We start from the raw sequence: 23,590 nt of genomic DNA, 5'->3' as shown, positions 1-23,590 counted from the left end.
ATAAATGCATCTTCATAGGACACCCAAAACAGTTGGGTATACCTCCTGTCTCAGATCCGAAAGCAATAAGGGATTGTTTCTAGAATCGGGTCCTTTCTCGAGGAAAAGTTTTTCTCGAAAGAATTGAGTGGGAGGATGGTGGAGACTTGATGAGGTTATTGAACCGTCTCTTCAACTAGTGTGTGGCAGGGCACAGGAGTTGTTCCTGTGGCACCTACACCAATTGAAGTGGAAGCTTATGATAGTGATCATGAAACTTCAGATCAAGTCACTACCAAACCTCGTGGGATGACAAGGATGCGTACTACTTCAGAGTGGTACGTAATCCTGTCTTGGAAGTCATGTTGCTAGACAACAATGAACCTATGAGCTATGGAGAAGCGATGGTGGGCCTGGATTCCAAAATGGCTCGAGGTCATAAAATCGGAAAGAGGATCCATGTATGAAAACAAAGTGTAGACTTTGACAGAACAGCTCGATGGTCGTGAGGCTGTTGAGTACAGATGGATTTTAAACGGAAGACGGACAATGATGGTAAATGTCACCATTAAGAAAGCTCGACTTGTCGTTAAGATGTTTTCCGACAAGTTCAAGGAGTTGACTACGATGAGACTTTCTCACTCGTAGCGATGCTAAGAGTCTGTTGGAATTATATTAGCGATTACTGCATTATTTATGAAATCTTGCAGATAGGATGTCAAAACATTGTTTCCTCGACGTTTTTGAGGAAAGGTTGTATGTGATACAAACCGGAAGGTTTTGTCAATCCTGAAAGATGCTAATAAGTATGCAAAGCTCCAACAATCCTTCTAGGGACTGGAGTAAGCATCTCGGAGTTGGAATGTATGCTTTGATGATGATCAAAGATTTTGGGTTTATACAAAGTTTATGAGAAACTTGTATTTCTAAAGAAGTGAGTGGGAGCACTATAGAATTTCTGATGAATATATGTTGTTGACATAATGTTGATCAGAAATGACGTAGAATTTCTGGAAAGCATATAGAGTTATTTGGAAAGTGTTTTTCAATGGAAAGCCTGGATTAAGCTACTTGAACATTGAGCATCAAGATCTATAAGGATAGATCAAAATTCTTAATGGTACTTTCAAATGAGCACATACCTTGACATGATCTTGAAGGTGTTCAAGATGGATCAGTCAAAGAAGGAGTTCTTGCCTGAGTTGTAAGGTATGAAGTTAAGACTTAAAGCTCGACCACGGCAGAATAGAGAGAAAGGACGAAGGTCGTCCCCTATGCTTAAGACATAGGCCCTACAATATGCTATGCTGTGTACCGCACCTGAAATGTGCCTTTCCATGAGTCAGTCAAGGGGTACAAGAGTGATCCAAGAATGGATCACAAGACAGCGGTCAAAGTTATCCTTAGTAACTAGTGGACTAAGGAATTTTCTCGGTTATGGAGGTGATAAAGAGTTCGACGTAAAGAGTTACGTCGATGCAAGCTTAACACCTATCCGGATAGCTCTGAATAGAGATACCGGATACGTATAATGGAGCAACAATTTAGAATAGCTCCAAGTAGAACAGTTATTTGGAATAGCTCCAAATATAGCGTAGTAGCTGCATATACAAGATGACATAGAGATTTGCGAAGTACATACGGATCTGAAAGATTCAGACCCGTTGACTATAACATCTCTCACAAGCATAACATGTTCAAACCCAGAACTCATCGAGTGTTAATCACATGGTAATGTGAACTAGATTATTGACTCTAGTAAACTCTTTGGGTGTTAGTCACATGGGGATGTGACCTTGAGTGTTAATCACATATCGATGTGAACTGGATTATTGACTCTAGTGCAAGTGGGAGACTGTTGGAAATATGCCCTAGAGGCAATAATAAATTAGTTATTATTATATTTTCTTGTTCATGATAATCGTTTATTATCCATGCTAGAATTGTATTGATAGGAAACTCAGATACATGTGTGGATACATAGACAACACCATGTCCCTAGTAAGCCTCTAGTTGACTAGCTCGTTGATCAATAGATGGTTACGGTTTCCTGACCATGGACATTGGATGTCATTGATAACGGGATCACATCATTAGGAGAATGATGTGATGGACAAAGACCCAATCCTAAGCCTAGCACAAGATCATGTAGTTCGTATGCTAAAGCTTTTCTAATGTCAAGTATCATTTCCTTAGACCATGAGATTGTGCAACTCCCGGATACCGTAGGAGTGCTTTGGGTGTGCCAAACGTCACAACGTAACTGGGTGGCTATAAAGGTACACTACAGGTATCTCCGAAAGTGTCTCTTGGGTTGGCATGAATCGAGACTGGGATTTGTCACTCCGTGTAAACGGAGAGGTATCTCTGGGCCCACTCGGTAGGACATCATCATAATGTGCACAATGTGATCAAGGAGTTGATCACGGGATGATGTGTTACGAAACGAGTAAAGAGACTTGCCGGTAACGAGATTGAACAAGGTATCGGGATACCGACGATCGAATCTCGGACAAGTATCGTACCGCTAGACAAAGGGAATTGTATACGGGATTGATTAAGTCCTTGACATCGTGGTTCATCCGATGAGATCATTGTGGAACATGTGGGAGCCAACATGGGTATCCAGATCCCGCTGTTGGTTATTAACCGGAGAGTCATCTCGGTCATGTCTGCATGTCTCCCGAACCCATAGGGTCTACACACTTAAGGTTCGGTGACGCTAGGGTTATAGAGATATTAGTATGCGGTAACCCGAAAGTTGTTCGGAGTCCCGGATGAGATCCCGGACGTCACGAGGAGTTCCAGAATGGTCCGGAGGTAAAGAATTATATATAGGAAGTGCTATCTCGGCCATCGGGACAAGTTTTGGGGTCACCGGTATTGTACCGGAACCACCAGAAGGGTCCCGGGGGTCCACCGGGTGGGGCCACCTACCCCGGGGGCCACATGGGCTGCAGGGGGTGCGCCTTGGCCTACATGGGCCAAGGGCACCAGCCCCAAGAGGCCCATGCGCCAAGAGATAAGGGAAAGGAAGAGTCCTAAAGGGGAAGGCACCTCCGATGTGCCTTGGGGAGGATGGACTCCTCCCTGGCCGCACCCTTCCTTGGAGGAAGGGCCAAGGCTGCGCCCCCCCTCTCCCTTGACCCTATATATAGTGGGGGGAAGGGAGGGCAGCACCAGCTAAGCCTTGGCGCCTCCCTCTCCCTCCCATGACACATCTCCCTCCTCCCGCAGCGCTTGGCGAAGCCCTGTTGGAATCCCGCTACTTCCACCACCACGCCGTCGTGCTGCTGGATCTCCATCAACCTCTCCTCCCCCCTTGCTGGATCAAGAAGGAGACGTCGCTGCTCCGTATGTGTGTTGAACGCGGAGGTGCCGTCCGTTCGGCGCTAGGATCATCGGTGATTTGGATCACGACGAGTACGACTCCATCAACCCCGTTCTCTTGAACGCTTCCGCGCGCGATCTACAAGAGTATGTAGATCCACTCCTCCCTCGTTGCTAGATGACTCCATAGATAGATCTTGGTGACACGTAGAATTTTTTTGAATTTATGCTACGTTCCCCAACACATTAACCTTAATGAACTCCGTAGCAGAAGGCTGCCAAGTCACAAAATTCTCTTCCACATCATTAGTAAAATTTAAACCATCCAATGGTTTAGATTTTACCATTGGATGCACATTTCAAAAAACTTTTCGGTAATAGTTTTTGTGTGTGACACACAACCCTTATTTTGAAAGTTTGACATGAAAGCGAAGTTGCCTTGTATAGAAAATTAGAGGAAATACTAGTTTATGGAACCTCCCACTATGACCTGCCTCACTCACTCCCCTTTATCTATACCATTCAGGTTACAATCCTTTTTCTTTTCTTTTTTGAATTGACAACGGGATGGAATGGCTCCCCATCTGAATATTTCATTAGAAAAAGATTAGTCCAGTTTATAAGGAATAGCTAATCCAAAACATGCCAAAAATCACACAAGCAGCAGCAGCAACAACAACAACAATAATAATAAGAGAAATAGGTGCCCATGACACGACATAGCCCAACAATCATTTTATTCTGGTTAAAACTTTAATTGAAGAGGCGAACCAACCTGTGGTTGGATGGTTAGGAGGACAGTGGTATTCTCACTCATCAGAATTCAAGTCACGATGCTCGCATTTTTCTTGGATTTATTTCAGGATTTTCGGCGATGCGTGTTCAGTGGAAGGAGACGTTCCGTCGACTACGAGACGCCTACGGTGTCTTTGTAAAATCTTAAGATGATATGTCGCTCAGTCTCTCGAAGGTGCTCATAGGGGCAAGATGTATGTGCGCACGTGTTCATAGGTATGAGTGGATGCGTGTGTATATAAGCATTTGAGTGTGTACTTGTATGTTAAAAAAACCTTAATTGAAGCTTTGGAAAGTAAATACTTTGAAAAGAAAAATATATGAAATCATCACATTACATTCCAGCTAAACTGTGAAAGACCACTCACAATTCACAAAACCCATTGCCAGGAGAGACCCACACAAGATGCATATGATTCAGAACAGCAACGCAAACCAATGGACACACACTGACACACATCTACATCCGAGCGACACAGCCGTGGCGCCTGCCGACGAAGCCTCTGATGGCCTCGATGAGCTCGGCGATGCGCGCCGCCGCCTCCTCGTCGGCCGGCTCGGGGGCGCCCTGGTTAAGGTAGAACATATGGCCCACACCGGGGCTCTGCGCCACCTCTACATCCTTCCCAGCGCGCCGCATCACGTTGCAATACTCAACCTGCCGGTCACGCATCGTGTCCAAGGTCGCGACACTCACCAGAAGCGGCGGCATGGCCAGAACTGCCGCCGCCGCGTCGTCCCGGACGGGCCAAATGTAGGGGTGGTCTCGGGTGGCGCCTTTGGGGAGTGCCAGCGCCAGGAGCCTGTCCGCCAGCTTGTAGTCCACGTACGGGTCCAGTTGCATGTCGGCCGACTCGGATCGGCTTGGAGTGGACCGGGAGAAACCCGGGTTGAGCATAATGGCTCCGGCGAGCCGGACCGGGCCCCGGTAGGCCGGCTCCGCCGAGTTGAACCCGGCGGCAACATGGTGCACCAGGTTGGCTCCATTGCTATCACCTATCAGGAAGACACGTGAAAAGTCGGCCACGGCCTTGAGCTTCCCCACCGGGTCGGACGTCGGCTCAAGGACCGGTTCAGCTAGCAGCCCTGGCTGAGCGAGCGACTTCAGCCAGTCAATGGCGGCAAAGCCGGCGGCCATGGCCGCCGGGAGCGGGTGCTCCGGAGCAAGGGGGAGAGTGATGGACACGATACCGGCAATGGGGATGGAGGCGGCGAGACGGGCGTAGAAGCAATGGTACAGCGACCAGGTAGGGTCGGTCAGGCAGAACACGCCGGCGTGGAAGTGGAGGAGGACCGGAAGACGGCGACCAGCCAAAGGAGCCGCCTCCGGGAGGTAGAGGCGGAGAGGCGGGTTGGCCCGGATGTCGTGCACCGTTACACCGTTGCGCGGCACATCGTACGGCGCAATGGTGGTTGCTAGTTGGCTTGCCTCCGGGGGAGGCGGAGACCGCTCGATGGTGCCGTCGTCGTAGACCTTGATCCAACCCCCGATGTCCTCCACTAGTTTCTTGCAGCAGACAGTGTCTGCCATTCTCTAGTGACTTTTGGTACGTGTGCGTGTGTTTGAACTATGTTGGCTGTGTCGCTTGATGGGATGATAACCACTTCTTACGAAGCCTTATATAGAGGTTTCAAGGGTGGGTTATTAGTTAGCTAAATAATGTTCTTGCTGGGGGCGAGGGGTATTCATATTTATTAAACTCTATAGTTTAGTTGTGCCCTGTCATTGTTGACATTACTCTCTCTTGTCTCTATGTGAAAGTAAAATAACATCCTGGTTCTGACAAAATACTTTTAGTTGCTGCCGTCCGTGCTGAAATTAATTTCCAAGGTTGATTTATTAAGACATGGGAAATGTCAGATAGAAGGGATTGGTGCACACGATTGACTAGCATAATCTGGTAGTGTTGCTCCTTCCACGTTCTCCATAGAGTTATTATACACGCTACATTATACATTCATCCGGAAGGTATATTCCACTTCATCAAATTTTCATCAGCCAACTCTATACTTTGTCCTTTTAGCTACATTTTCTTCTTCTGAATTGGTAGTGTAATGATAGCTATATTCAGCCAGTATGACAGTATACATTTAGGCCCCGTTTGGTAGCTCAATATATAAGAAAACACACTAGCGTACATATACATGAAATATTTTCTGAAAAAGTCTGAATCTTTTATTTAAAAAATGCGAACAATTTTAAAATGCTGAATAGTTTTGGAATTTGTGAACGAAATTTGAACAATTTTACTTTGAAAGTGAACAAAATTTTGAAACACAAACAATTTCTGAACATCTTTCGAAACATGATTTTTTTTAAAATTGTGGTTTTCTTTTTTGGGGGGGGGTTTGTTTGTCCCATTTTCCTTTTTATTTTTCAATTTTATTTTGATCTTAGTTCTCTTTAAAAAATCACAAACTATTTCTAAATCGCGAACCTTTTCTTAAATCCATGAACTTTTCAAATTCGGAAATATTATTTTAATATCGTGAACTTTGTTTTCAATCTGTGAACGTTTTTACACATCCAAGTACTATTTTCAACTTTATGAACTTTTTCCAATGCCCGGGATTTTTTCTTCAAATTCGTGAGCATCTGTTTTTAAAATTCATGATTTTTTTTCAAATCCATGAATGCCTGGGCAGGCCCAACAGGCACGCGACAAGAAAGATGCATTGCCTAGTTGGGCTAAAACATAAGCTTTTTTTTCTTTTCTATTTTTAGTTTTTCTTTTTTCCTTAATTTGTTTTTCTCCTTTTTGAAACCTATATAAAATTTGAAATATTTTTTTAATGCCAAAAATGTTCATATTTTCAAACATTGTTCACAATTTTTAAAAATATTCTGAAATTAAAAACACTATTCACGTTTACATTTTTGGCCACAAATTTAATAAATGTTTGCAATTTGTGGATAATATCAATTGTTGGGAATTTGTCCACAGTTTTAGAAAAAGTGTTCAAGTTTATAAAATTTGCATACACAATTTGAAATTCCATAAATTGTTCACTAATTTCAATAGATTGTTAGGATATAGGAGAATGTTCATGTTGATTGATAATGCCAAAAATTGGAAATAACAGAGGCATTCTTAATTAGAAACTACATGCTCACTGATGCACCCGTTTGGCCTAGTCTAGCCCACTCCTCTCAATAGGTGTTTTTTTTTCAATGGATGAATAACCCCGACTTCTTGCAACATCTTGACACGGATATATGAAACATCCATGCCAGGTTTGAACAACTTCCGACACCGTTTGCACGTTGTGACACGTCCGCCCATTTATCAGTTTTTTTTCACCGAGAAAACTCTAGAAAATGCAAAACTTGTTAAAAATCCAAACAATTTGGCACGATGCCTTGAATTTATCATATAAGTTGGTGGAAAAAAATTGGAGCCATTCGACGGATGTCGAAAATCAACGTGCTTTCAAAAGGACCTTTCTCACCCTACCTGAACACCCTTCCTTGGACATGGTCTTTGGGGTGCTATTGTTTTCTTAGGACTTTCAGATGAATCTCTAATTCTTTTTCCCCCGTTTCTGCTTGGAGTCAGGTCATGCGAGTTCATCCAACCTTGCATTGCAATTTGCAAGTAACCTTGCTTCAGCAGAGGAGAATTGGGTGATGGACTTGCTATCAGCCTGGTTATGAACTACTATGTCTATTCCTAAATAGATAGCATATTAGAAAGCATGCACTCTAAATTTGGCTGATGCGATAAAAAGAGTATTCATATTGTTTTGTTGAGTAAATAAGGTATTCAAATTGTTTGGGTGAAATGTACGTGAAAGGAATATTGATTTACGAAGAATGATATTTCAAATTATGTATGCCAAGAATTAGGTACTACACACTTTGTGTGAAATTTCAAATTTTCAAAAGGGTTAAACTATTATTTTTAGGGAAGGTTATCCTATATATGATTACATGTGTCAGCTGAGACGTGCAATGCAAGCTTCCTGGTGTGACAAAAATTTGTGGAATTGAAAAAAGTTCATCGGTTTGAAAAAGGTTAAGAATTTGACAAAAAGTTCACAAATTTGAAAAAAAATCACAAAATAAAAAAAGTTCACAATTTTGACAAAACAAAGTTCACGAATTTGATAAAAGTTTGTGAAATTCAAAAAAGTTCATCAACTTGAAAAAATGTTAAATAATTAGTAAAAAGGTTAAAAAATTTGAAAAAAAAATCTTGAAATTGATAAAAGTATGCGATATTGAAAAATATTCATTTATATGAAAAAAGATCACATATTTAAAAGATAAGTTCAGGGATTTAAAAAATGTTCACGAATTTAAGAAAATGAAAAAATAAAATAGAAAAATAAGAAGAAATAAAGAAAAATAAACCGAAGAAAAAAAGGCAAAAAAGAAAAACAAACTGATAAAATACACAACAAGATGAATAAAAGAAGAATCCAAGCGGAAGAGGTGCGCTGTCCTAGTTGGTTACCGTAGGTATACATAAAACAAGAGGTTGGGTGTTCGATACTGCCTCACCCACTTATTTTTTGAAGCTTAAAAAAATTATAAATTAATAAATGGGCCAGGGCCAGGATGGAGCGGGGACGTGTTCCAGTTTGTCTTTTTTTTACGGGGAAATATTTGGAGCTTTATTCAACAATCGAAGCCCCTGCAGAATCTGCAAGGAGGCTAGTTACAATGATGCCAGGGGCAGAGTCAAACCAACATTCTGTTACATCCAGTGTGCTTGCATGTCTAGCACATAGGTGAGCAGGGTAGTTGGCTGTTCTCGAAATATATTGAATACAGAAAGACTTAAAACTAGAAGAATGCTCCAAAATTTCGGACAGGATGGGCGCCACAACAGTCCTATCATCATGCCGCGAGTTCCAGAGATTAACGACCTCCAGGCAGTCGGATTCTATCACGACTCTCTCATAACCCCTGAGCTTAGCAAATATGACACCGTCCCGGATTGCTAGGGTTTCAGAGATAAGGGGGTTGGTAATCCCCTGATAAGGTTTACACCATGCAGCTCTGAAAGTGGAAAGGGATCGAGCAACTCCTCCCACCCCTCCTCTTCGAGCTTCCAATGCAACACTGCCATCAGTGTTTATCTTGACCTCCCCCTCCTCAGGTGGCCTCCATCCATGGCCCGGAAGCAGCCGGGCCTGAGCCTTTGGTAGATCAAGCAAAGCTAAAGTATCTCTGGTCATTTTCATGGACTGTATTGGGTCGAGACCACCTTTATCATGAGTTATATTATTTCTAGACGTCCAAATAGCCCACATGATCGTCACCAGTTTGGCTCGATCGGACTCAGAGAACTTGGGATCACAAGTGATATCCTTTGACCATGTTAGAGGGTGTAGATCAGGTCGTTTTACCCCAAGCCAAACCGGAGCTTGAGTCCAAAGCCCTCTCGCGTGGGAACAATTCAACAATGCATGCATCATGTCTTCATCTTCATGCTGACATATTTTGCACTGGCTCACTGTTGCTATATGTCGATATTTGAGTGTGGATTCTATTGGCAGAATACCTCGTAAAACCCTCCACCAAAATACTCTCACTTTTGGCAGAACCTTCAGTTTACATAATGTGGTCCATAACTATTTCTCTGTCGCTAATGCTTCGACTACCGTCCCTTCCTCTAGAGCCAAATGCTCGTTCTGAGTCACGAGAGCGCGGTAAGCTGACTTGACAGTGTATGAACCAGATCTCTCAAAAGCCCATGCCAGAATATCATCACCACCGCCAATCCTTAGGGGGATGTTCAGAATGGCGTCTGCATCTGATGGTATGAAGTTCTCTCTGATTACCTGATCTTTCCAGAGCCAAGTTTCAGGATCGATAAGATCAGACACTTGCTGTAGCTGCGCATTACCAATGTGAGCAACCGGAATCATAGTTCTGGTATCAGGGATCCATTTGTCCTCCCAGATAGAAACGGTCGTGCCGCTTCCAATGCGCTTAAGCAAGCCTGATTTCAACGCTTCCCTGCCTGCGATTATAGCCCTCCACACAGCTGAAGAAAACTTTGGTGCAGTGGCTTGCATGAAATCACAGGAGTGGAAATATCTTCCTTTCAAGACCCGCGAACACAGAGAGTTGGGATTCGTCATCAAGCACCACCCATGCTTGCCGAGCAGTGCTAAATTAAAGAGTTGTAAGTCTTTGAATCCCATCCCTCCTTTAACTTTTGGTGCAGCCAAAGAATCCCAAGATAACCAATGTAAAGACCGGCGATCAAGGTTATTGCTCCACCAGTATTTTGCCATAAGTGAGGCCAACTTCTTACACACTTTTTTCGTTAGCTGAAAGCAAGACATACTGTATGTGGGAATTGATTGGGCGACTGCTTTAATTCTGACTTCCCTTCCAGCGCATGAAATAAGTCTCTCTACTCCACCTTGGAGTTTTGACCGAATCCTCTCCTCGATGTGGTCGAAAGTTCCTCCAGTAATTCGACCAACAGCCGTTGGAAGGCCGAGGTAGCGTTCACCAAAAGCTTCCACTGAAATCTGTAGCGTTTGCTTTAGTAAAAGCCTTGTAGAATCATGAGTGTTTGGGCTAAAAAATATTGCACTTTTTTCTTTATTCACTGCTTGGCCAGAACACTCCACATAGATACGAAGAATCTCATTCAACCGATAAGCACTCTGCACCTTAGCTTGCAGGAAGATCAGGCTATCGTCCGCAAAAATTAAGTGATTGATCCACGGACATCGATAGCTAACCCGTATGCCTTTGTCGATATAAGCCCCTCCATAGAAATTCAGCTGTGAAGTGAGGCCCTCAGCACAAAGCAGAAACAAGTAAGGTGATACGGGGTCACCCTGACGGAACCCCCGAGAGGGAGAGAAGAAAGGGAGAAGCTCGCCATTTACTCGAATAGCAAACCGCACTAAATTTACGCACTTCATAATGAGACGAACAAATTCCATTCCAAACCCCAACTTTAGCATAATCGCTTCGAGGTAGTGCCACTCAACGCGATCATAGGCTTTCATCATATCTAACTTAATAGCAGAAGCAGCATTTCCTCCCTTCTTCCTTCTCTTCATGGCATGCACGCTTTCATACGCGATTAAGACATTGTCTGTTATCAAGCGACCCGGGACGAATGCGCTCTGCTCCGATCCAATAATATCATCCAAAAACTCTCTCAGCCAATTAGTGATCGCTTTGGCAGCAACTTTATACAGGACGGAGCAAAGAGAGATCGGGCGATATTGGGAAATCTTTTGTGGAAAACGTACCTTGGGTATTAGGGTGATGGATGTGTCATTCATACCCGCTGGCAATTCACCACCATTCAAGAAATTGAGCGCCACTGGAATTATGTCATCCTTTAGGAGATTCCAGTGTCGCTGAAAAAATCCCGCGGTGAACCCATCGACTCCTGGGGCTTTTGATGGTGCCATTTGAAACAGAGCTTTTTTAACTTCTTCTGCCCTGTATGGCTTTTGCAGCTCGTAATTCATCCGGTCCGTAACTCTGCTGGGTACATACTCGAGCAGATCTTCCATCTGCTGAAAACCTTGAGACATGTATAAATTTTTGAAAAAACTTTGGACCTCTTCCCGATCCTCCTCAGGAGTGGTGCACATAGTACCATCCGAGCGTTCAAGTTTCTCGATCCGGTTCATGCGCTTACGCTGAGACATTTGGGCATGGAAATATCTCATGTTCCTGTCTCCTTCACGCAGCCATGGTACTCTAGACCGCTGTCGGGCCCAAATCTCTTCTTGGTGCAGGGCAAGTCTTAGCTTCTTCACAATCGCTTTCTCCTCCTCGGACGGCCCACTGCCCACAGATCGACTCCGCAGCCGTGTTAGCTGTTCACGTAACTTACGTTTGCGAGCAAGACAACCAAACTCCCTTTTACCCCATGCAGATAACTGTGTCTATAAGTTGTTCAGGGCCTCAACCACGCCACCTAGGCCGTGCCGACCCGACCCCTTCTGCCAAGAGTCTAGTATGAGCTGGTCATAATCCGCATGTGTCTGCCACATGTCCTCATATCGAAAGGGTTTGGGCCCTCGATGTACACTGGAAGTTAGTTTTCCCTTAGATCTGCTAAGACAAAACAGTGATCTGACTCCGCAGCAACAATGTGCCGAACTTTGACATTTGCAAATAAATCAGTAAGTGCTGTGTTGCCAAAGGCTCTGTCCAGCCGGGCTTTAACATTTGATCTACCCGACTGCCTATTATCCCATGTATATTCCATGCCTGACCAGCCCAAGTCAACCATTGCACACTCATCCATTACTTTCCGGAACGCTTTCATATGCCACTCGAGTCTTGGTGAGAGAGAAAAGTGTTCGGAGCCGAATAATGTTTCGTTAAAATCCCCAATGCACATCCATGCTTCATGCCGGATAGCAAACAAAGTTCTCATGAATCTCCAACTGTGCCATCTATCTTCCACGCGCGGAGCTCCATAGAATCCTGTGACACGCCATTTTTTGGACGTATCATTTTTCCTCTGCACCATAACATCGATATGGGCAGAACTATAATTTTTGAGCTCAACATCTAGCTCAGCAGACCAGAACAAACTTAGTCCCCCACTGAGTCCAACGCTGCTCACCGCAAAACATCCCGCAAAACCAAGAGAGTTCTGTAGATTCTCCACTCGCTTGGCTGAAATTTTGGTCTCCATGAGAAATAAGAGACCGGGCCATTCCTGCTTCACAATGCTGCGAAGCTCCTGAACTGCCTCGGGGTTCCCAAGCCCCCGCCAGTTCCAGCTGAGGCAACTCATCATTCTCGGCGGGGCTACTCTGTAGCCGCCGCCGAACATCCTGAGTTTTGAGAGTTAGTGGGAGTCAGTTTTTTCTTTTTGGTTTCTGGCTCCCTCCCTGACTCCTTCTCATCACCATCCGAACGCACCTTGCCCGCTGTAAACACCACCACAGCATTTGTGGTTTCATTCATTTGTGGTTTCTGCGGTTGATCAGTCGGAGGCAAAGTGATCTGTCGATAAACTTGCTTCGTTCCATGAGCCCCCCTTTCTCTTATTCCTCTGATCATGCTTCTTTTTAGGCGAGTTAACCTCCGGACTGGAATCAGCTCTAGCGTTTGTAGCACGAGCATCTTTAGTGCTACTTTGGCTAGACTGTTGCTCCTTGGACGAGCTATCATTAGACACACCTTTTTTCTTCTCCTCTGGCGCTCTCAGGCTTGTTTTAAAAGGTAGCTCACCATTTTCATCACGCGTACCAGGAGTCGGACAATGAAGGTCAAAATGTCCCAGTCGCCCGCATGAGAAACAGAAATTTGATACTTGCTCATATTGAATATCATACCAGTTCCTCCCACCTCTTGCTGCATAATCAATTAAGATCCACCTGCGAAGAGGCTTTCTTACATCAATGGTAACCCTAGCTCGAAGGTACCCACCAACTGGGTCGAATTGCACAGATGATGCATTATTATCGATTTGTTTGGCCACTGCTTTTCCCATCACATCATTCCGCAAATTGAAAGGTAAATTTGGGACCCTAACCCAAATCTGAAGGTTCTCAAACTGCAGCTCAGACGGCCGCATACACTCTTTAAATTCCGTGAGAACAACTGCGTGCTTGCTTATATGCCACGGCGATCCCTCCCACACGTGATCGCGATCACGTTGGGACTCAAACTCTGCAATGAACATGTTCTCACCCGCCGGGCGGAACACCAATCCTCTAGGGTTTCCCCAAGCCGGGCGCAACGCATTGGCGATCGTCTGAATATGCAATAAGTTCCAGTTTGTCTGATGGGCCGGCGGATCTGCTATGTACGTCTACAAACAGCTCGTACGCGTCACATACGGAAGTGTGTATACGTTATGGTCAAATGACTATACTATCCTTATACATTTTGTGAAAAGGATGTATACATAAGTTTTTCTTTTCGAAAAGGTGAAGAATCGGGCTTCTGTGTCGGCTGATGCACACAATCATCTTTGTTTTGAAGTTTGATACCATTCTTATAGAATAGTCGAAAAAAGTCCAGAGCACAACCAAACACAAAATAAGAATACATGACACACCATTTAACACTTCCCAAACAAAGTGTGTGGCGCAACATTTATCACGCATTTACTTAATCTTTTTCGATTAACGATGTATTTTATTGACTCAGTGTAGTGATGCCGTAGCGATACAATCTCTATGTGTTGTTGCTGATTTCACGCAGCACACCGACGATGTCGCCTCTCATCGTGTCTGCTCGCGACCAGCGGCCATGGTCGCTCGAGCACGCTCCGGCCACCTTCACCCAACTATGCCGCTCCGACTCCATGCTGCATCGCCTCCATTATTACCATTATCGTGTACGCAACACCCCTTCTCCCTTCCCCAACTAGACCGAGCTCCTGCTCAAGGCCATGACTGCAAGCAATGCAACACGGTGACTTTCTGCAACAAGACATCTGTTGCTAAATTTTTTTACAACAAGAGCTCTTTTGCAAAAAAAAAATTCAAAAATATCCTGCAACAAGACCTCTATTGCAAATAAAAAATAAAAGAAATCTGCAACACAATCTTTGTTTTAAATATTCTTGCAACAAGACATGTGTTGCAAAAAGGGTTATCGCAACACGACTTCTATTGCAAAAGTGACGATGATGCTTGATCGGAAGATTGGTCTTATCAGGCGTCTCATAAACCGCGCCGGCCCATGCGTAGCACGACCCTCTTTTTTCAATTCCTTGGCCCTCCCAGCTTATTTTCACAGCATTTCGGCCTCACTAAGGGCATGTACAATGATGCTATTTTTGAAGTGCCACGTAGGATAAATGATGAGGTGGAGGAGAGAGAACTCATAAGAGAAGACAAGAGATGATCTCTTAGCATAATATGTCTCACCACGTTTTTAGGAATAGCTAGTTATTGAAGATAAGACTAAGAGATGGCCCATTGTAGATATTCTTTTTTGTTATCTCTAAATTACATGTAAGATTTAAGATAAGACTATTTTATCAACCATTGTACATGCCCTAATACAACTTTCCTCGCTCCACCACTGGTTGTAGTCCCCCCGTCGCCGTAGTGGTTGTGGGGAGCCCCAACGCATGAGAAATTCCTGCTGGAGCAACCCCTAAATCCGGCGTCGTAGTTCTCAGTTTGACCTCACCCGCCATGGACATGGTCGCCGTAGCCGAGACCCTGTTGTCCGCCGCCGTCGTACCCGCCTAGCACTGTCGCCTGCATCACAGTCGGCGGGGCCGTAACCTCCAGGCGATGCTTAGAGCATCTCCAGCCGTTGCGCCCCCAAGACGCGCCGAAAATCGCCTCTTGGGGGCGAGCTGGCGGTTTTTTCGGCGTGGGGACGATACGTCCCCAGCCGTTGGGCCCCAGACGTCCCCACAGTTCGGTCAAGAATATCCTGAAGTACCTGAAGAGGACTAAGGATATGTTTCTCGTTTATGAAGGTGACAAAGAGCTCGTCGTAAAGGGTTGCGTCGATGCTAGCTTCGACACAGATCTGGATGACTCTAAGTCACAAACCAGATACATGTATATTTTGAATGGTGGGGCAGTAAGCTGGTGCAGTTGCAAGCAAAGCGTTGTGGCGGGATCTACATGTGAAGCGGAGTACATGGCAGCCTCGGAGGTAGCACAAGAAGCAATCTGGGTGAAGGAGTTCATTACCGACCTAGGAGTCATTCCCAATGCGTCGGGCCCGATGATTCTCTTCTGTGACAACACTGGAGCTATTGCCCTTGCCAAGGAGCCCAGGTTTCACAGGAAGACCAGGCATATCAAGCGTCGCTTCAACTCCATTCGTGAAAGTGTTCAAAATGAAGACATTGATATTTGTAAAGTACATAGGGATCTGAATGTGGCAGATCCGTTGACTAAACCTCTCCCTAGAGCAAAACATGATCAACACCAGAACTCTATGGGTGTTCGATTCATCACAATGTAACTAGATTATTGACTCTAGTGCAAGTGGAAGACTGTTGGAAATATGCCCTAGAGGCAATAATAAAATGGTTATTATTATATTTCCTTGTTCATGATAATTTTCTATTGTTCATGCTATAATTGTGTTATCTGGAAATCCTAATACATGTGTGAATACATAGACCACAACACGTCCCTAGTGAGCCTCTAGTTGACTAGCTCGTTGATCAAAAGATAGTCATGGTTTCCTGACTATGGACATTAGATGTCATTGATAACAGGATCACATCATTAGGAGAATGATGTGATGGGCAAGACCCAATCCTAAGCATAGCTCAAAGATCGTGTAGTTCGTTTGCTAGAGCTTTTCCGAGTGTCAAGTATCATTTCCTTAGACCATGAGATTGTGTAACTCCCGGATACCGTAGGAGTGCTTTGGGTGTGCCAAACGTCACAACGTAACTGGGTGACTATAAAGGTGCACTACGGGTATCTCCGAAAGTGTCTGTTGGGTTGGCACGAATCGAGACTGGGATTTGTCACTCCGTATGACGGAGAGGTATCTCTGGGCCCACTCGATAATGCATCATCATAATGAGCTCAATGTGACCAAGTGGTTGATCACGGGATCATGCATTACGATACGAGTAAAGTGACTTGCCGGTAACGAGATTGAACGAGGTATTGGGATACTGACGATCGAGTCTCGGGCAAGTAACGTACCGATTGACAAAGGGAATTGTATACGGGATTGATTGAATCCTCGACATCGTGGTTCATCCGATGAGATCATCGAGAAGCATGTGGGAGCCAATATGGGTATCAAGATCCGACTGTTGGTTATTGACCGGAGAGTCGTCTCGGTCATGTCTGCGTGTCTCCCGAACCCGTAGGGTCTACACACTTTAAGGTTCGGTGACGCTAGGGTTGTTGAGATATTAGTATGCCGTAACCCGAAAGTTGTTCGGAGTCCCGGATGAGATCCCGGACGTCACAAGGAGTTCCGGAATGGTCCGGAGGTGAAGAATTATATATAGGAAGTCCAGTTTCGGCCATCAGGAAAGTTTCAGGGGTCACCGGTATTGTACCGGGACCATCGGAAGGGTCCCGGGGGTCCACCGGGTGGGGCCACCTATCCCGGAGGGCCCCATGGACTGAAGTGGGGAAGGAAACTAGCCCCTGGTGGGCTGGTGCGCCCCCCATGGGCCTCCCCATGCGCCTAGGGTTGGAAACCCTAGGGGGGGGGGGGGGGGTCGCCCCACTTGGCTTAGGGGGCAAGCCACCCCCTTGGAGATTGGATCTCCTAGGGCCGGCGCCCCCCTAGGGGTCCTATATATAGTGGGAGGGAGGGAGGGCAGCCGCACCCTAGCCCCTGGCGCCTCCCTCTCCCTCCCGTGACACCTCTCCCTCTCGCTAAGCTTGGCGAAGCCCTACCGAGATCATTGTTGCTTCCACCACCATGCCGTCGTGCTGTTGGATCTCCATCAACCTCTCCTTCCCCCTTGCTGGATCAAGTTGGAGGAGACGTCTTCCCAATCGTACGTGTGTTGAACGCGGAGGTGCCGTCCGTTCGGCGCTCGGTCATCGGTGATTTGGATCACGACGAGTACGACTCCATCAACCCCGTTCTCTTGAACGCTTCCGCTCGCGATCTACAAGTGTATGTAGATGCACTCCCCTTTCCCTTATTGCTAGATAACTCGATAGATTGATGTTGGGGCGCGGCTTACTCTTAGTCGGAGACAAGCATGCTAGCAGTCGCTGGGAGAGACTTGTGGTTTGTCGGGGGCGAGACGAGAGATCTCCGATCCGGTTTATCCGGGCCGGATCGGGAGGTTCCTTTTTTGCCACCCAAAACCAGATTTGCTACATCTCACCTGACAAGGATGATCACCCTCATGTGCTACTAGATTGAAGCATTGCTTCACGATGCCATGCCATGCAAGGCGCTCCCATGCTTTTAGCAACCCAAAACCAGATTTTATTTCTGTATAGACACCAAAAATCAACCAAACAATACACTAACTTTGAGGGTGATGATCATCCTTGGCAGGTGGAACCATTCCACACGAATTCAATTCAGCAGCGAGACCTCCATGGCCAGGCTCGCCCTGAACAGGAAGAAAGAGAAAAAGTAAGAATGCCAAGGCAGCGGCCTACGAGACGGAATGCCTGGTGTTCCGCGAATGCGTGGACTTGGTCTCGGCCTCGAGGTTGACGGAGCCGGGGCTCTCCGACGTGTCGGAGCCGGCGCTGTTCTCCCCGCTGCTCGCCTTGCCGGACCACAGCTTGCTCAGCATCTTCCTCGGCATCTGCAGCGGGCCCTTGGCCGCCGCCTTGCCGCCGTTCCCTCCGCTCTTGTTGTTGCCCAGGCCGCTCATCGACCGGAAGGAGCTGGTGTCGCCGGACGCTGGCGCCATGCCGCCGCCCCACTGGTCGTCCTCGGTCGTGGCCGTCGTGGCGGCCGACCTGGAGCTGCCATACGAGTTGCCGTTCTCTCCGGGGAGGAGCGAGCGCAGGGCGGAGGACGGGTGGTGATCAGACGCTGCCGCCTCGGCGGAGGCCGATGCTCGGAGCTGCTCGAAGAAGAGGACCTGCACGACCAAGCGCAGAGGGAGGCGCTCGTTCTGCACGGCGTGGGAGCTCGCCTCGGCGGTCAGCTTCTTGCAGTCCATGAGCCCGCACAGCCTCTTCTTCTCGCTCTTCGTCAGGCTCGGATGCTCCTGCACATGACACATTATTTCAGTTCAAAGTTCTGACTGAGCTCCAACAAACAAACACATGAACATGATGATCCAATCCAATACTAGTATGTAAATGGGCAAGTGTGTAGGTACGTACCTTGAGATACATGTCAATGGCGCGGTAGAGCCCATCGTGGGTCGGCCGAGCCGCGAGGGGCGCCATTTCAGCGATGGCGATGAACTTTTGGAGAGGGAGATTGGGGTCTTTGGCGATCTCGGCTAGATACCCGTCGACCAGCCTCACCAACGCGAGCTCCGAGTCGCCGCCAGAGACCAAAGAGGCCGGGTAGCTCTCACCGTCCTCCAATGCTTCATCATCGCCGTTGCGCTGCACCATGAACTCCTCCAGTATCGAGGACACCAGGTCAACATTGTAGAGAGCATTCTCGTCGGAGCTCGCGGGTATCAGAAGATCAGAGACGGAAGCTCTGTCCAGCTGCGAGCCGATCCTCTTTACCAGGTCGCCGCGCAAGGCCTCGTCTGACCCCAGTAAGCACGCCGCTCTCACCAGCTTGAGCAGGAAGCCGCAGGAGACGGAGCCTCTCTCAGGTGGCAGCAGAGAAATGATGGTCTCAAGAGCCGCACGGTGCCGTGTGCAGTCAAGCCCGTTGCTCGCAGCACTGTCCAAGGTGCTGAACAGCCTTCGGTACGCGTAGGCTCGCAGCGCTTCTCCGACCACCTCGCCGGCGGTTCTCCCCTTGGCCTTGATGGCCAGGATCACCTTCTTGTACAAGCCCATCTCGAGGTCGCAGATGTCCTCCACCCACCAGTCCCTGGGCACCGTCAGCTGCTTCCTCACGCCGTTCCAGTGCGAGTCGGGGTCGCTCTCCGACGGCAGCTTCTTCCGGTTGTAGGTGTACGACCAGTCGACCTCCGAGGGGTCGATGGAAGCCTTGGCCGCGATGGAGTCCACACAGTGGTTGATCACCTTCAGGTTCTCTGACCAGGGAAGGAGCGACCTTGTTGTCTGCAGCACGATGATCGAGTCCTTCCAGGTGCGGAATATGCTGGAGGAGAGGAACACATCAATCTTGTAGATGAGGTTCCCTTTGTCGATCGTCTCGAACATTTCGAGAAACTCGGCCGCGCAGCGGGCCGCGAGGACGTTGTACGCGTTCAGCGTGACGGTCATACCATAGCAGAACTTTGCACAGATTTCAAATGCTGAAGGTCCACCGGGGATGTCAGAAATGTCTACTTCATCGTTGCCTTCCTCGTCCGTGGAGGCAACCAATGTTTGCAGACGGGAACTCTTGGACAAAAGTGGGAACTGCACGCAATTTGAACAACAATGTCAGTACTATTTAACCAAGGACAGAATTGCAATGGATATGGATCAGCTGTCACTAACTCTACTGGATTATATGTCAAAAACTCATGCGAAAAGCTTTAACTTCAACCAATGTAAGGGGTCATAAAACAGTATATGCTAAAAACGATATCACATATACTCTATCTCCCTCTAATTGACATATAAAATTGTATAATCGAAAGGACTTGAAAGTGCACATTTGAAGCAAAAATAGTGTGGAGGGGCATTTGAACGCTTGATCAAAAAGAAAAGTGAAATTGTACCTTATGAAGATAAAACTTGACATCTCCTACAGTGATAACAATATCCGTCGCCAGTTCAGTTGCCACAAACCTACAAAAGACATTCCAACATATAAATGTAGTGCAAACCGAGACACGACATGACATAGAAGTGTACAGCATACAAGACGAACATACAAGGTTGCAAAATGATTAAAATTTTGGAGATGAAAATAGAATAAAAATGCTTAGTATTTAAAGTGTTTGCATGCATATTTTCAATGACACCTTTGACATCATCATAGGCAAACATCACTAGTATATTTTCAAGACATGAGCATCTTGAAGATTTTCTGATACTGAAATGTGTCAATGATTTGTCAAATTGGGCATCCAGTAACTTTAAGACAAATAGATATGTTGCACAATGGAGTCTCATGCAAATCTACATCAGAAATAGTAATGGAGTTAATGATAATGAGAATGAATGATAAACTAATTCATAGGTTTGTTTTAGGACCATGTTGGTTCAGAGAATCGGGACCGCAATAATTGCAAGGAAAAATGATCACACACGGCGGAGGAAGAAAACATGTTTTGCGAAAAAGAATGAGACATAAAGCAAAGATCCCTAGAATCTGAACTATAACATGAAATGACATAACAAACTCATCCACTCGCTGAATTGGCTAAGAGTAAGAAAAGGAATGACAGAGTGATAGCCTAAATAAAGTACCAAGGGCAAAGATATAAAGTGAAGAAAGCAAATTCATGAAAGGTAGCCATGTGTATATGACAGGTATAACTAATCAGACTACTAAGTGGTCCAAGGAAAATGATCTGACAACAAATGGAACTTCATTTTCAAAATGGACCACACCACCACCAACCCATGAACACTGAACATGCTAGAAGAAATATATACGAGGAAATTGGCACATGCTCTGAATCTGAAGTATACAGAAAACGTAAGAAGACATGCCATTGGCAAAGAATCAGAGAAGATGTATCTGTAAAGGAGATCAATTGTATCGAGAGCCTTTTGAGCGCGATCATGAAAACCCACTGCTTAACACAAACAGCACTCTCTTTCACACATAACCTTTTGGTGCCAATCATTGTCGAATGAACAATAATAATAGTACACACTTCACTGCAAATGTTTTGTAATTTAGAGTAGACCCGGCTGCTTGTTATACCATTGCTACAAACTACGAAATACTAATATAGCTAGTATAGCTTTAATAAGATCAAGCATTCAAACTTGCTTGACATGGGTAGTACAAAGATCTGCCCAACAAAACCCATAATCATACTTCTAACTTAAGTTTGCAGCTAAGTACTCAGGGTGTTTGCAAGACAAAACTTCAAGAGTTACTATCTTGGAGTAGACGATTTTGAAGTTCGCTAACAAAGTAACAACTGCAACTCAGCATAGATTACAGAGGAACAACATCAAGTTAAGTTGGTTTCTGTCGCGTTAAAACTTTGTCCCAAGGTCTGTAGTTTTTCTTTTGTACCATATACTTTTTTAGAACATGTACCTGTTATGTTTGTATTTAATAATAATAGAAAATAGGCCTATCTCATATTAACTCATGTACACAAATAAGAGAAGCAGATCCCTGCTAACTTTGGACAAATAGAGAACTAAGGATGGCAGTAAAGTTTAATCAGGAATATGAGCGTACAACCACTTTTATGTACACAAATGGATCAACTACAACTCATGGACTACAGGCTGAAAATAGAAGCTAGACCACAAGTGATCAAATCAGTAGAAAAAATAATAAACCAGAGTGAGAAGTCAAACAATATGCATTAGTTCACCTGATATTCCCCTCTGTCTGAAAGACATCTGGCTTTGCTCCAAGCTTCATATACTTCATCTTCACACAACTGAGAGTAACCTGAATCCCCTCTCTGTCTTCTCCTTGTCTCCAATCCAATCACCACAGATCAGAACGAAGAAGCACGAAGTGACAAGATCCCTGAGCTATAAAGCTGTAAAGATCTAGGTCTTGGTGTTCCCCTTGCTCATGGCATTGCCAAGGCCAAGAAACCAATTAAAGTAGGATATCTCTCTCTCTCTAGATTGGCAAACTATTTCAACAATCTTGTGGAGCTCTGGGTCCACGAGAGCACAATGCCAGGAATCCAAGAACTCCCCCAAAGCTGGATCACACAAGCAGCACCTGCAAAGCAGCACGGAGCAGCACCTTGGGGTGAGGGGACAGCGGGAATAATTGGTGAGGCAAGGAGGGATGGGGTGTAGGGAGACCATGGGAACAAGCACTAGTGAGGCTGGAATCTTATCAGGTTGCAGTGGAGAAACCCACATGAATGGGCACCGGAAAAATAAAACCAAAGTTGGACTTTTTAAAGGAATTTGCACATGAATGCAGTCAATCGGAGAATAAATAAAGAAGCCGCAGAACGGTCTTGTGCAAACCGTTGCTTTTGCTGTACCAAAAAATAAGATGGGGAGAAACAGAAAAAAACACACACTGTAAATTCAAGAAAATGGCGAGAATATGAACTGCGTATAGAGCTGAAAATATACAACAAATGCGTTATAAAGCTTGATTTTGTTTGAAGCAAGGGATGAATACACTGGGAAAGTGAGAGAGACGCACAAAATCGTCAATGCAAGATTCACATTCCAGGAGAAGAACTGCGTACAGAAACGGAAGCAAAGGGGATAAAAAATGGAGGAGATTACCTTTGGCCAGGGATATCAACCACTCCGCCGAATTTCCCGGGGGAGAACCGCGAGAACGGAGAATTTCCAGGAGAGGCAGAGCGGAAGCGCCCAAGATCGCGCTCGCGCACGGACGGAAATGGGAGGAGCAGTCAATCAAGCGGACATCTGCGTGATTCAGGTTCTGTGTGTGTTCTCGAGACAAGACTCGCTTTGCGACTACTCCAAAGCAAGGAGTAATGGAGTTAGTTTAGCTTTAAAAGCTAGCGGCGGTGGGGGGTGGCAAATGGCAATGGCAATGTGCCATTGGGTGGGGCCGGAGAATGGACTGTTCTGCCCCCAGAGATCACTGCTCCCTCGTCTCCGCTGCATGCTGGCCCAAACAATTTTCTTTTCTTTAGTTTTGAGTAAAATTAACCATGCTTTTAGATTTTCTTTTAATAAAGGGCAACAATTTTTATTACTAACTTAAAATGTAGCATAAGGTGATACATACATACATACCATAACAAAATTATGCCCTACTTACACACAGCCACGCGGAAGTGTTGTCGGGTTCCGTTTGGTGACGGCGGGGATTGCTTGTTGGAGGTTTTCGACCTCGTCCGCTGCTGGGGCAACAGGCCGGGGTACTTAT

At 45.7% G+C, this 23,590-nt stretch overlaps 2 protein-coding genes across 2 annotated transcripts; both read right to left on the bottom strand.

Annotated features, from left to right (window-relative positions):
• Positions 1 to 4,564: 4,564 nt before the first annotated feature.
• LOC125555697 (putative carboxylesterase 17) lies at positions 4,565 to 5,635 on the bottom strand. The gene has a single exon (XM_048718564.2). It carries the CDS (start codon positions 5,633 to 5,635, stop codon positions 4,565 to 4,567), a length of 1,071 nt encoding a protein of 356 aa, XP_048574521.2.
• A 12,298-nt stretch (positions 5,636 to 17,933) lies between these two features.
• On the bottom strand, positions 17,934 to 22,996 carry LOC125508002 (phototropic-responsive NPH3 family protein NPY4). Its single transcript, XM_048672546.2, has 5 exons — positions 22,975 to 22,996; positions 22,083 to 22,447; positions 20,295 to 20,364; positions 18,817 to 19,989; positions 17,934 to 18,698 (listed from the first exon to the last, which is right to left on the bottom strand). Exons 2-5 carry the CDS (start codon positions 22,139 to 22,141, stop codon positions 18,132 to 18,134), a joined length of 1,869 nt encoding a protein of 622 aa, XP_048528503.2. The 5' UTR covers positions 22,142 to 22,447; positions 22,975 to 22,996; the 3' UTR covers positions 17,934 to 18,131.
• Between the last annotated feature and the right edge of the window lie 594 nt (positions 22,997 to 23,590).

This window comes from Triticum urartu, chromosome 5A (assembly GCF_056163025.1).
Source record: "Triticum urartu cultivar PI428250 chromosome 5A, HENAU_Tu73, whole genome shotgun sequence".
NCBI classification, from domain to species: Eukaryota; Viridiplantae; Streptophyta; class Magnoliopsida; order Poales; family Poaceae; genus Triticum; species Triticum urartu.
Note: the sequence above shows the minus strand (reverse complement) of the source record. Positions and strands in the feature narration are given on the sequence as shown.